Raw genomic sequence first — 15278 nt, 5'->3', positions numbered from 1 at the left:
AACCAGTGCACGTCCTTTTCTCAATCAGATGTGGGCCCAGGTACCCGAGCAGTCGTAACAGTGGGTTTCCAGGTAGGGTATACGTTGATTATTAGGATATGTATAAAATGTGAACCAGCTTGTATTCATGAAATCCAAGCCAAATAAAGCCCTTTATATATGTATCGATTGCAAGCACTTTTGTGCTCTTGTGTATTTGATAACTGTAAAATTCCAATGCCCTAAATAATCACAAGTTACTGTCTTCTGAGTTATTTAAGGGTGTGTTAGTATCACAAGATTTCCGGCAATGGGCTTCTTTAGGTTATTTTTCTGTAGGAACAGAAATTAACTTTGTCATTTCTTTATTATAATAGCTTTTTTCGACCAATCCAAATATAAAGTTTTAACAACTAATTTTAAAATTTGTAATTTATAGCTAAAATTGTTCAGTTTTTCAGGGTCAGCTTATTCAATGAAAAAATAATTCAAATAAAAGTGTGAGAATAAAGACTTGATAACTTAGAATAATTTTTAAAATATTTTATTAACACAATTCATTCAATAACACCAAAGATTATATTATAACATTCTCTAACATGAAACCTAAATTACAATTTCACCTATTTACTTACCAATTTATAATCATTCAAACATTTCGACTATGAGGTATACATAATAAAAATACTTTGAAATATATTTCATATAGTAAGTCATCAGAAAGTCTACTATTATAGTATATAAATAGTTTTTAATATAGAACGACAGCGGTATGTCATGAAGCTTATATCAAATGTAGAGGAAAATAAAACACAAAACAAGTAGAAACAAAATAATCTGGAATGTACAAATCATGTTTATTAACTGATTCCTGGCAATACATCGTTTGTGACCGGCTTTGATACTTAGGTCGCAGTAAAGTCACTTAGCAACAGCAATATGGATAGTAACAGTACAATAACAGTATACAATACACCCACTATAACACCGAAAGCCGCAGCGCGATACTAAGCCAGGTCCAACCTAACATTCTCAGTTGCAAAGATAGCGGTACATGGTACCCCGGGGCTTCAACGGTTCATAAATTATTTAAGATAACTTGTTTGGACTTAATTTTCTACTCTAACTGTACATTAGTTTCGCCTTATCGCTAAAATAATCTAAAATTGATATATATCGTCAGACGTAATTTGATTCGTTTGGGGGGACAAAACGCGCAAAACATACAAGTCGGAGCGAGGGGGGGTTCCGTGAAATTATTTCACAACAAATTAAAACTTGGCAGATAAATAACTTAACAATAAATTACTCCGTCATCGCACGGTAGCGTTTGAAACTCATGATTGGGACTCGAAGCAATATAGTAAAAATTTGAATAGAAAAATTATTTATACAGATCGCGGTCTCGAGGCGGGACGCCACCGCAGCATCATGGCGACGCCACGCCGGAGAAGTGCGAAGAGGTGGAGAAGTTAATCAGGTTATACTATACAGGATGGGGTTGCCGTGGAGCTCTACGCCCCGCTACCGGCGACGACGTCCCTGTGCGCGCGTCGAGAACATTCTCCATGCGTAGAACTCCACGGCACGAGGTGGTGTGTACAGATTTACTGCTTCGTGTACAAGTAGATGGCGACGATGAGACCGTATAGACCCAACACTTCGGCGAAAATGAGGATAAGGATCATTCCGACGAATAGCCTGGGCTGTTGCGCTGTGCCGCGGACACCGGCATCACCCACGATGCCTATGGCGAACCCGGCGGCCAGACCAGAGAAGCCGACAGCGAGACCGGCTCCAAGGTGGATAAAACCTCTGCAATTACAAAATTCATATTTTAAGTACATTAAACACTTAAAACATATTAGATAAAGGAATACAATATGATTAAAATGTATTTAATTCAATATTTTTCATGAGTAGTAGTAGGCAAGTAGTAAATTACTAATCTCTTGGTACATATTTTATATCCATATCAAGAATTGATTGATGGTCAAACTATTTTTATCAATAGTATATAATTTACAAAATCATTTCACTCATTTAAAAGTAACAGAAAAGTATGAATATATATTGCATTACTTCCTAATTTAAGACTGCAACAAATTTGTAATTTACATAGGAATGGCGTTAAAGTGCAATCTGTGGTAGTTTAACTTTGTCAGAAAAATGTGTGCAACACAGTTTGTTTTGGTCTAACAACTTATTTATATTGTGACACTAATCATTTAAAAAAAAGTTTAAATGCTATAATTTCCTCTAACCTTGCTTTATGTCATTGTAACATTTTCAAATCAAGGCCTCTTATATCAGGAAATATGATCAACCATGAAATATTATAGCCTGTGAAGACTAACTGTTAAAATTATTGTTATGGATCAGTAGTGCTAAGATTACGAAAAATAATCTATAATCTTTGTATTTGCCTATATTTGGGAAATGGACAAAATGATCTGAACAAAATATCTATCATAAATCAGTTAGGCAGAAAGCTGGCAATGAAGTTAGGTTACCTAGACTTCAAATGCTAATTACCTGAAGAGGCTGTACGCAGGTGGGGCTTCCAGGGAGCCGGCAATCAGCACAGCTACGACCAGACCGTAGATGGCAATAATACCCGCCATGACAACGGGAATGATGGACTTCATGATCAACTCAGGCCGCATCACCGACATGGCGGCGATACCGGTACCCGACTTAGCGGTACCATATGCAGCTCCCAGCGCTGAAAATACAATCATAATTTTTGTTGTAACTAATGATCTGGTAAAACTGTGTTAGTATGGCTTGAAACAGGATGTTATGATAATAACTATAAATTGTTTTCTGATGTATGATGCTGGCATATACACAGTTCAGAGAGACTATTGCAGATTATATTTGCCTTGTTACCCACAAGGCAAATATAATTTGCAATAGTTTAAATTGGTTAGAGTATGGATATAGAATGTTAGAAGCAAGTGATGAACTTTGCAAGAGATATCAAATAGTTTTTCTTTGACAACTAATGTGTTAAACATCTTTTAATTTTTAAAGATGTGTACTATTCTGAATATTAATTATAAAATGACAGTTGTATAATCCTAGCAAATGCATTTTTAGGTTGTCAATAAATCTGAGTATATTTATTAATAGACAGATTCAGTTATATTATGTGCATGAAATAGAATGTTATAAACTTCATTTTCATATCTTACTCCTATCCATCCGTCCAAAGATGAAAGATGTATTAAATCTTTTCATCAAATTAGCCAATATTTAATATTTGTTTAAGAGTTTTTCTAATCTGCTGGATTTTGTCTTAATTATTTTATTAAAAGTTGATATTTGATTCACATGTGATTTGTTATATAAACATGGAGATTATACTCCCACCAGAGAACCAGAGTAATAGACTTCACCCAAACCATTTAATTGTGTGAGAACTTTAATATAGATATGAATGTAAAATTTGGAATAAAGTATGTAAATCCACTGTAATTTTACTAAAATACGAGACAATATCCATTTGTATTTTGCTATCACCATGCTGTTACAAGATAAAGTTCAATTAAAGATGGGATTTTCTGTCATGTGATGTTTAAAATAGGGTTTTCATATTTATGAAATCTGTTAGCTTATTGATCTTTATGTCATGGTATATATAGCAATTGCCACTGGTATTCATATTATTCAATAAGTTTAGTAAATTGATGTATCTACTTGATATCCAGAAGTATGTAGTCAATGATAAAGCAATCCAGTATAACTTGAATATAATAAAAGGGCTGTGTAGTTATATTTACTGGAACCTAATTGTGTTAAATTGTAAGTAATTGATGTTATAAAAATTATGTAATATAGGTCCAAGACATATTTGTAAGATAATCAAGATATAATCCAAAGATTATTAAAAATTTGAAGTAATCACATGATTTTTCAATTACTCATGATATAACAATTATGATTTGGACTTGTTACTTAACCATAGACATTTGGGTTAAGTTACAAGATGAGCAGCTGACTGGTCACATGATGAAGTTATCATGTGATTCAACTTATTGATTTTTCCCACAAGTAGCGCCGCCGCCAGTGCTCAAAACGTAGACAGAAAATAGGTCACAATTTTTATATAGGTCAAATCTATACAATGTAGCCAGAACAAATCTAACATTCCATAAATTATTACCACGCCCATGTCAACATTGCTCTAATTTTGTTGTGTCTTAAGATTTTAACTTTACTTTCATTGAATACGCGCTCGATCGGTCACGGGTAAAGACATTCAATGCTAAATCGTAATCATATGAATTTCAACCATTCAGCTTTAGTTATAAGGCCGTAAATACTACAGCCGGCAACTAACCATACTCAAATTGGATTGCGAGTAATGTGAAATTCCACTTCAACAAAGGTTTTTTCCCTTGTATTATATCAATGCTACCAACATATTTATCAGTCACATGATAAATGATTCACATTTTATGAAAAAGTAACGCCCTCCAATATTTTAAACCTGGAATGCCATGAAACATCAATACTTTACGCAAACTAATTAACTACGTATAGTCTAGACAGAAACAAGGTGATGCTGTAACTATAATTAGTACTCTTAAAATAACCAGTTTCCAATTTTCTAACGTTGGTTACTTCAATAAACAATGAAATAAGCAATCAATAAATGAAGAATGTCTATCGTGCCAAAATTTGAAGATCGATAACGACCCGAGACAGCCATTACAAATAAGATATATTTCATGCTTACCGCTAAAGATAATAGCGGACGCCGCCCCCATAACTCCAAAGAAGGGTCCATAGATGGGACTATCAGCGGTTGGCCCAGAAGACATCTTGAATGTGTTGTGTGGGAGTATTTACAGGTCCCAAAATCTGTGATGACTATCTGCACACACTCACTCCACGGAACTATTTCAGCACAGACAAATATGGCCCAAGCTTTGCAGACTCGATAGAATGGGTCATATGACGATTGATGTTCAAGGCAGTGCTCGATATGCCCCAAGATCTGATTGGCTTTGTTACGTCACTTCCGAAAAGCGCAACCAATCACGAGCTAGAGATTTCGCAGCGACGTGACGTCCAACATTGATGTGGATCGCTGGCCAGCAGATTTATTTTGCGCATGTGCAGATTGATCGTTGAAATACTTTTTTCAAATTTTTAATGCTGTAGAAATGGAAAAAAGTAAAAATGGCTACTAAAAAAATTATGATTCATTTAATTATTTGGAATGAAATATCTATTACAATGTTAAAGTTGTTAATGTTCTAAAAAAAAAATAAAAAGATGTTTTTTTGAAAAATCAATATAGTTGCCACAGTTCTTAAAGCGTTGGTGTGAAGACGTAAACTTTGAGTTTACGCTAGGAAATTATATTGTAATTGTTTTTTATATTCACCAGTGATAAAAAATAAAATAAGTTATACTATTTTGGAGCATTGATTAAAGGAAGAATACTTTGAATGTTAGAAAATAATTAAATGTTACCCTTTTTTAGTCATTGTTTTACCTGTCAGAGAAAATGTCAGCTTTGACTGTCAACAGCATTTGTCAACTGTCAGCTGTCAAATATCATGTGGATTTCACGTTGTTTTTGTTTCTCAGATGCATTAACATTCATGTCTGTTTAAATTATAAATGATAAGTTCATATTCTAGTGATTGCAAGTATGAAGTTTAATTATAAGGTAAGTTCCTGGTAATTTACTAGTATTTCCATGTCTTAAATAATTCCAATAAAATTTAAAATAGGTTAAAAAGTGGTGCTCTCTAATCAAGTTGTTTTATTGTTTCTTTATAATAGTAACTGTCAACTAAAATTAATATATTGACCATCAAAGTAATATGCGATATTTTAGTATTTCAAAATTGAGCTTATCTGTAAAAAATACTTTTTTTCAGTTCCAAAACCTTCTGGGAACAGTCTATAGAAAAGGAGATATTGTGTTTAGTCATGACGGGAATAGTGTCATTAGTCCTGTGGGAAACAGGATTACAGTTTACAATTTAAAACAGTAAGTTAAATAAGTATTACCAACAAATAAGTTACTAACATACAAACCAAAGATGTAACAACTTATGGCAATGGCTGGAAAAACTGTCTTTTAAATAATAGAAAAAAAAAGAAAAGTTTACGATCTATATATTTTTTTCATTACTGATATGTTGTTTTAATATGGTTTAATGTATGATGATAAATACCACTATTTTTCCAGAAACAAAAACATCACATTATCTGTGGAAAGTCATTACAATTACACTGCTATAGATGTCTCACCAAATGGATCTGTTCTCTTGGCTATTAATGAAAGTAAGTGTGTTTACTCATATTCAATAGTACCAAGCCTTCAAAATAGTCATGGGTAACCCAAGTGCAGTTGAGCTCACAGTTCACATATGCGAAGCTCAGCTCATTTCAATTTGTATAAACAATTTTTGTCAATGAAGGTTACATTTTGCATTACTATGAGTCACTAGGCTTGCTTCTTGATGGCTCACATAGCTATAGTACTTTGTCATGAGCTGTGAGCTACCAGTTTAGGTGTTGATAAGGTTCAAGTCTATTCAAAGCTGATTTATATATGTCTACTGCTAAGTCAGTAACAAAGATGTAGAGGATAAAAGAAAATGGAAGGAAGTAAAAAGGGTAAGCAGACTCCAGCACCATGTAAGATGCTAGCCAGAAAGAAGTAGAACTAAACATTGGTAGGAGGAGTTCTAAGCTGGTTTAAGGTTCTTAAGTTGCCAGTCTTTAGAAATCTCCTGTGGCAATTTTGCAACAATATATGTCAAACATTTTTTGTTGATTTCAGAGGGTGAAGCACAAATGATAAGTCTGGTGACATGCTCAGTAATACACAAATATAAATTCAAACAGCAAGTAAATGCGGTCAAATTTAGTCCAGATGGAAAATATTTTGCAGCTTGTTGTGGTGATACAGGTGACATTACTATATTTATTTATTATAGTTAATTTAATAAAAAGTTATCTTTACTATATTTGTGTAGAAGATTTCAAGATATATTAGATGTGTAACTTCATTTGTAGCAAATGGCAACACTGTAATTGTTATAAAGTTATTATTAGCTATTATTATAAAATCTATGTCATATAATTTTAATAAAATGTTAAATCAAATTTCAGTATTCATAATGACAGCACCAACCAGTTACACAGGTGAATTCCGTTCTTTTGTCATGAAGAGAGTCTATCAAAAGGCATATGATGATGTAACATGCTTAGACTGGTCAACATGTTCAAAACTATTAGCGGTTGGCTCAAAAGATACAACAACGAAAATCTATACAGTTGACTATTTGGACAATATTAACATGTTTTCGTTAGGAGGACATACAGATAAGATTGTTGGTGTATTCTTTGAGAGAAAAAGCTTGGATTTGATAACTGTGAGTAGGAACGGACAGGTTTGTTTGTGGGAGGCTAGTATAGACCCCGATGACTTGATTGTATCGGAAGTACAAATATCGCATAGAAAACGAAGAAAACTGCAAAAGGCAGATGATAGTGAAGATGATATTGATGAAAAAAATGTTATTGAAAAAGACAAGGATTATGTAAGTTTAATTTATATTAAGGAATTAAAAAAGTAAGAAAACATAACATTTTCATACTATAGGGTTGCTAGCAGCCAACTGAAATTGCCGAGCGACCACAGATCATAGACATTCGCAATTGCAGATGCGTTGCCTACTTTTAATGGACGTTGCCTAATTTAATCGACGCATAGGAAGAGGACTTTACTTTACCTATGCGTCCCCTCCTCTGTTAAGTCCACTTCTTTTGTGCAACAAATGTCGTTGCTGGCATATTCCACTATTAGTTGTTACCATAGTTATAAAATAATTTATTTGTTGTATTTTTATATGTTTTGTAGCAGAGTGACGATGATAAGAAAAGTACTAAAGAAGAAATCAAAGTAAAGGAAGAAAAGAGATTGGTTTTCACGAAACTGGGACGACATTACATAGGAGATGCAATACGGAATGCCAATTACAGGGTGAAGCTGACAGCTGCGCAGTACCACAAAGCTACTAAAATGTTGATCACAGGTGAAATTTTATTTTTATTTAACTACCCTACTTCATAAAATCTAGTATGTAATTGTTGCAAACCAAGTTCTTAGTTTATTTTTTTCTATTTGGGGCTTTATCTCAAATGCTATTACATGGATTTTTGTAATCAGGTTAAAAATAAATATTATTATAAAGATGGTGGAAAGAGAAGTGTATTTCCTGGAGGAAGGGACGCATGGGAAGGGACAACTTTCTCTTTTTGTGCGTCCACTCCCCCGTCGATTACAGTTAGACAACGCATCTGCAACTGTGGATAAACATCGGCAGATGTCCAATAAGGATGTATGATATTAATTAGGTGAATATACTAGGTTTCTCAAATGGCGTGTTCTTCCTGCACGAGATGCCGGATGTGAACTTAGTGCACACTCTGAGTGTGTCTGAGCACCGCATCAGCAGCGTGGCGGTGTCGCCGCAGGGGGACTGGGTCGCGTTCGGTTGCCCCCACATCGGACAGCTGCTCGTCTGGGAGTGGCAGAGTTAGTATAAAATACATTTTTTTTTATCCAACTTCAAGAAGGAGAAATTTTTTGTTTTAACAAATTATAGTATGCATTAAAAAAAAATTATTGATATTGATTTCCATGTAAGTTAAGCCTCTCCTAAATTGGTAATCAATCCTCCCCCAATCATCGTGTTATAATAGCGATTAGCCATCCCTGTCATTATTTTTAACAAAATCGACGTAACAATATATTTTAAACATGGATTTTAGTCTCAGAAACGCACAATAAATGAGTTTGAATGATATATTATGACTTATTCCAGGTGAGCAATACGTGATGAAGCAACAAGGTCACTCGCAGGACATGACGTGCGTGGCGTATTCACCGGACGGGCAGTACATAGTGACGGGCGGGTACGACGGCAAAGTCAAACTGTGGAACACCTCCTCCGGCTTCTGCTTCGTCACCTTCAGCGAGCACTCCTCCACCGTCACCAGTATTGTCTTCAGCCCCAACAAGAAGTTCTTCGTGTCCTCATCGCTTGATGGCACTGTCAGGTGCTATGATTTGACAAGGTAAGGCTTTAAAGAATAGCAGGTAGAGTGAAACTGGTAGAATTGAAATTGGCAGCAATCGTGGTAGTTATTCCACTTTTTGGCAAACTATATTGTGGCTCATTTATCATGAGTTTCTGAGACCAAAAGCCCTGTAAACATATGTAAAAATAATCGTAATAAAATGTTTTAAATGGAAATTTTGGTCTCAGAAATCCACGGTTAATGAGTATTATAACTATAGGCTCCCTATAATTTACTTCATTACCTAAATATTTAAAAATTAAAAACAGTGACAAAATTAAAAAACTTATAATAAATTAGAAAATAGTAATTTTTGTTGTTGCATTTGTATATATTTTTGAGTAATGACTAGTTTTGTATATGTTTTGTCCAGGTACCGCAACTTCCGCACACTGACGTCTCCCAGCCTGGTGCAGTTCGGGTGCGTGTCGCTGGACTCCAGCAGCGAGTTGTGCGCCGCCGGGGGACAGGATGTCTTCGAGATATTCCTTTGGTCCCTCAAGTTCGGCAAGCTGCTCGATGTCAGTACCATACCTTAGTGATTGCTCATGATTGTGTCAAATGAAAGATCGAAGTCAGGAGTTTATCAAATTAGAGACAGTAGAGTTGATTTCAAAATAAATAATAAATTCAAAATATTTAATTTAATCGAAAGATGTCTGAACCGGTGAGAGAGGCGCTGCTATCGGCAGCGGCATGACAGTTATAGCACTATTTTGTGACACTCTTTGACATTGACAGTGTGGCGCTAGTGAGCTCTTTTAATTTAGTTTCACTTATACCCACCGGTTCAGACATCCTTGTTGGTCTATAACTTAGAAACTCCAGATGCGTCACTGTGGCAATTTTAAATAAAAAATGACAAATCTTTATTTATAAAAATTAAAATATAAAATAGAGTAACAATAGTTCTAACCAATGCGTAATTTTTCTTTGACTACCCTCACCTCTTTGTGACCTGCAGGTGCTGAGTGGTCACGAGGCTCCGGTGGTGAGCCTGGCCTTCAGCCCCACATTAGCCAGCTCCCGGCTCGTGTCCGCCAGCTGGGACAAGACAGTGCGTCTCTGGAACTGTATAGAGACCAGTACTGACTGCGAGGTCATACAGCTCACCTCTGACGCACTTCAAGTCGCATACAGGCCGGATGGTGAAGAGGTATTATTATAAAGTTAACTTAATCACACTTTGAGTCCCCACTTTGAGGCTCCTACGCTACACCAAGTGCCTAGGTCATAGTCAACTACGCTGGCCAAATGCAGGTGGGTTGCATCACGATGTTTTCCTTCACCATAACATTTGTTGATAAATGTACATATGTGAATTGAAAAACACATTGGTACATCGAGATTCGAACCCAGTACCCCTGAGTTGACAACCATTATGTAATGTATAGTCGTATTTTTCAATGAAAATTGTGTCTTATTATTTATTACGGTCCAGATTGCGGTGTCGACGTTGGACGGTAATATAACGTTTTTCAACGCGACCAGTTGCGAGCAGACCAGTAGTATCGAGGGCCGCAACGACCTCGGCTCCGGGCGCGCTGACACAGACCTCGTCACCGCTAAACAACAACTCAAATCTAAGTAAGTCTTCATTTTAAACCTGACAACGTATCTACAGTTCTCTGGTGTGGTCGAATCATATAAATAATTTTAAAAAAAAATATTCTCAAAATTTAAATGAGATGTTTATATTAGTTGAAATAATATTAGTTAATTAATTTCAGAGCATTCACAACAATCTGCTACTCAGCGGACGGCAACAGCGTGCTGGGCGGCGGCAACTCCAAGCACGTGTGTCTCTACAGCGTCAAGGAGGCCGTGCTCATCAAGAAGTTTGTCATCACGCAGAACAGATCGCTCGATGCCATCAGTGTAACATACTACATTATTCATATTATGTTTATAACGAAAACTAAATTAGGCTATAATTTTCTTCAAAAATTTCAAGATAAAAAACGATATTGTCATATTTGTTTGTGAAAACCTACAATACTCACAAACATACTGGTATTATGAATAAATCCAAGATGGCCGCCATTTCAAAATGGAGGATGACGTATTTTGTACAAACACCTCAATATGGTTATCAAATGAGATGGTTGACTAGTGTCGTGTAGAAGATCAACTGGTGTTTTTTAATTAATTTATATAAAAGCATTCGTCTTCAGGATGTGGTGAACCGTCGTCTGCTGTCAGAGTTCGGGAACATGGCGCTGGTGGAGGAGCGCGGCGAGCTGGAGGGCGGCGACGTGAGAGTGCGGCTGCCAGGTGTGCAGGCCGGAGACATGGCCGAGAGGAACATCAAGCCTGAGGTAACACTCGTCATCATGTTTACATAGCTGAAACATGTATAACAACACATTATCTCTTTCTTTGTGAAATAATAAAGAATTTATGAATCATAGACATAGATTAAAAATAAAATGTATTGTTTATGGTACCGCTTGTTTTTTAATTTAATTGCAAACATTTAAAAAAATATTCGAAATATATAATTACATACATTTAATAATAATTTATTTATTTAATTGTAATATAAATATTGTTATATGCAGGTGCGCGTGCAATGTGTGCGGTTCTCGCCGACCGGAGAGAGCTTTGCAGTGGCTGCCACAGAGGGCCTGCTCGTGTACACTCAGAACGCCGGTCTTGATGGCACATTCAGGTGACACGAACATACACACAAACTTATATTTTATAGCTTTGCTGTGTACTGAGAACAGCTGTCACCCGCGACGGTGTTAAAACACTTTGTTAAGCCGCTTAACTGTTTTTCTGACTATATTATACACTAGATGTCGCTTGCGATTCCGTCCGCACGAAATAAAAAACAATTAGTAGTTTATGAGTTCTGCCATTTTTATTTTCTATAGCTTTGCCAAATTTGAGCGGGATTCATGCAGCCGTTCTGGAAATACATGCTAACAAACGTTCATCCATTCATACATACATAGATACATTCGCATTTATAATATTAATAAGATAGTAAATGTACAATAGGCCGTTCCGGCTGGAGACTGGGTCTACTCCTGCAGCGGTGAAGAGTCTTCTAGAAGAGGGCAGCTGGGGCCGCGCACTGCTCGGCGCGCTGCAGCTCAACGAGCACCATCTCATACAGCAGTGTGTCGAAGCCATACCACCAGCTGATAGTCAGTTCCTATGTCTACTACCACACTCATAATCGTTTAGTTGTTATCCTTAGCGTGGATATACTATTAGCGCACTATTAACCATTCTGAGTGGCTCTGAGCTATTATTAGAAATTACGATTATGGATTGAATTTTGTAATTTTTTTGTACTTAACGCATCAACTTTAAAACTAAATTAAAATGTTTCTTTGTACAGTTTAAAAGAATGCTACGCTTGAGGTAATCGTATTTAAGGCATATGTTTGTCACGTTCTCCAGTCGAGCTGACAGTGCGGGACCTGGAAGAGGAGTACCGCGAGCGTGTGGGCGGCAGCGTGGCGCGCCTGCTGCAGGACAGCCGACACCTCGAGCACCTGCTGGTGTGGGCGCGCGCCCTCCTCGCCGGGGGACGTCTGCCGCACACCGTGCTGCTCGCCCTCGAGAAAGTCCTCACTCTTAAATATTCACACTTGAGCAAGATGTAAGTTCATCTCTTCATCACGTCATGTTCTAAGGGGGGGGTGAGGAGGGGGGGGGGGTTTAAAGTAAGATATCACGTGTATTTCTTACTAACCACGTAAATTTAGTGAATAAAATATATGTACTAATGTTTTAAAGATTTGATGGACGACCTCTTAGAAAGCAGCCGAGTTGTATGGTTTTTATCGGCCATGTATTTTAATGAAGGATGCGAACTGAGTATCAAATAAAGGGGTTTTTAGAACAGAATTTGAATGATTCAAAATGGCCGCCATTTGAAAATGCCGCCATGACTTATGACTCATGAAATGAAAATATGAAAAATGAGAAATAAATTAATGAAGTAACATTAAGAAATTATTTTGTATAAAATAAAATGTTAATATATCAATTTAACAAGAGATCAAACAATTTAAAAGTCTTCCTTCAATTGGGGTCAATCATCTGACAGCGTTACGTAACACATCAGCTGCTACGTGAAGGTCGCGTCACGTCACGACACGCGACACGTCACGTTGACACAAAGTCACGACAATTTGCCACTGCATAAATTTTATTACAAAAATTAATGACTTTACGAAAATATTCTCATAAATATTCGTGCTAAGTCCACTGCGATTCCTACTACCTACCGATCAATCGGTCCGAAAAAACACTACTAAACTACCACTCCGTTGTTTCCTATGAAAACAGATTTCTAATATATTGATTCAATTGAGCAATTGTCTTCCTGTTATTGTGTAAACACAAAATATCTTACATTTATTTACTTTTGTAACCTTTTTTTTTTAATTCAATAAGATTACGGAAGTCAAAGTTACTAATACTGACTTTGTATTCGAAGAAGTTTCCGCTAATAACATCTTAAGTCGAAATTTCATTGAACAATACTCGCAGAATATTGTTTCAAATTACTGTTTTATAAGATAAATATCTTATTAATTATTCACCTCCCCAATCTACAATTTTAATAAATCGCACTCAGAGTTCTATCTTACTTCTTACTAATATTATAAAAGCGAATTTATGGATGGATGGATGTTTGATTGAAGGTATGTCTGGAACGGAAGAATATATTCTGGAAGAACACATAGACTAATAACAATGTTTTTAATTTATCCCGCGCAGACGGAGTCGCGGGCGACCGCTAGTAATTCCATTAGGGTAGATTTATCATATTAATATTATATCTCTTCCGTAGTAAAATATTAAGGAAATAAAAAGTGATTGAAAATAATAATATTTTAACAGTGGTAGAGCGAGCTTTAACATGTTCGCACGAATTGTCCCGGCTCGCCCGGTGAAATACCACGACCATTCCGCGTACAGTCTGATGAGTGTGCGTCCCGGAGGCCTTATATAGTCCTCTTTCCCTTCCCACCCTCTTTCCTATAAGGAAAGGATGGGAAGTGGAAATGGACTTTCCGGATGATAGGATGCATGGAAAGAGAATATATTTTCATTCTGTGCATCCTCTTCTCCGTCGATTAAAGGTAGGCAACGCATATGCAATTGCGTATGTCCATGGTCAACGGTCACTTCGCTATTTCAGCGATTTCAGGTGGCCGCTCGCTCGTTTGCCACCTTATGATATAAAAAAAAATTATATATTCAAGCACATTATACGTAAATCTTACGTTTCGATTGAAAGCATAAATTACGTAAACGGAGTTACGTCAAATTCCATATAAAGTAAGATAATATATACTAAAATAAGGGTACCAAATTTTTTTAGTTATTAGAGTAGTGTTTCAATCTAAATATTTGGTTAGAGTTTTATGATAACTTGTAGCTTGTCTTCTGCCGAGGGTTTCGATGGGACTCCATTGTAATATAAATTTTTTTTTAAAACCATTGGAAATCTCCTGAGACATGTTCGCATGCATTACATAAAGCTGGGCATCAATCACCCGCCGACGTGCGATAAGGTCAAGTGTGTGATAATATGATAAACACGATAACACTGTCAGATGGAAAGAATCACTAAACTTATAAAATATACTATGTGAATTCACTTATAATACCAAACGGCCTCAGTTGTATATTATGTTCAAGTTTTTATGACTGGTTTACTAAGTAATAGCCCGAAAACTTGAGCTTCGTTACTCTTAAACGAGGTTACTAATCGTCATCTGCGTCTCAAGTCCGATGACGTCAGTCACAAGAAAATGCTTGATTTATATTATACCAGTACAGTAGGCCAGTAGCGCTGGCCTGGAATAAATAGATTTGGCTTACATGCGCTGTTAGTGTTTAATTTTTGAGCCCTACTGTTATACTGTACTGGCATAATGTAAACTAGGGATTACTCTTAATGTAAAAAAAAACTCTGATTCAAAGGTTGATATTTAGAAGTACATATATATTACAAATATAATATATTTCAAATATTTTCAGATGTGACTTCAACAAATATACAATACGCTGTATAAAGTCAGTAGCTGAGATAGCGCCGAAACAAGAAGATGTCGAGATGGACACCGACAATGAATCCAGCGGTCGGGGAACTTTCTCTGACACAGACTAAATAAATTTGTTAATAAAATGATTTTATACTTACAATATTC

At 36.1% G+C, this 15278-nt stretch overlaps 2 protein-coding genes across 2 annotated transcripts; one reads left to right on the top strand and one right to left on the bottom strand.

The window, feature by feature from the left end:
• Positions 1 to 507: 507 nt before the first annotated feature.
• On the bottom strand, positions 508 to 4926 carry VATPc (vacuolar H+ ATP synthase 16 kDa proteolipid subunit). The gene is given in 3 exon segments (NM_001312457.1): positions 508 to 1794; positions 2515 to 2704; positions 4724 to 4926. Coding segments are annotated over 3 exon segments (483 nt in total). The 5' UTR covers positions 4809 to 4926; the 3' UTR covers positions 508 to 1586.
• A 566-nt stretch (positions 4927 to 5492) lies between these two features.
• On the top strand, positions 5493 to 15270 carry LOC106113443 (periodic tryptophan protein 2 homolog). The gene is made up of 17 exons (XM_013306204.1): positions 5493 to 5665; positions 5880 to 5992; positions 6194 to 6288; positions 6791 to 6919; positions 7123 to 7553; positions 7874 to 8048; positions 8384 to 8551; positions 8841 to 9093; positions 9470 to 9617; positions 10061 to 10252; positions 10538 to 10683; positions 10827 to 10974; positions 11271 to 11414; positions 11658 to 11767; positions 12103 to 12251; positions 12511 to 12712; positions 15109 to 15270. The coding sequence occupies exons 1-17, from the start codon at positions 5648 to 5650 to the stop codon at positions 15236 to 15238; spliced, it is 2751 nt and encodes a 916-aa protein (XP_013161658.1). The 5' UTR covers positions 5493 to 5647; the 3' UTR covers positions 15239 to 15270.
• The last annotated feature ends 8 nt before the right edge of the window (positions 15271 to 15278 follow it).

The sequence above is a fragment of the Papilio xuthus genome, unplaced genomic scaffold, assembly GCF_000836235.2.
Source record: "Papilio xuthus unplaced genomic scaffold, Pxut_1.1 DF828258.1, whole genome shotgun sequence".
In the NCBI taxonomy this organism is placed as follows: domain Eukaryota; kingdom Metazoa; phylum Arthropoda; class Insecta; order Lepidoptera; family Papilionidae; genus Papilio; species Papilio xuthus.
Note: the sequence above shows the minus strand (reverse complement) of the source record. Positions and strands in the feature narration are given on the sequence as shown.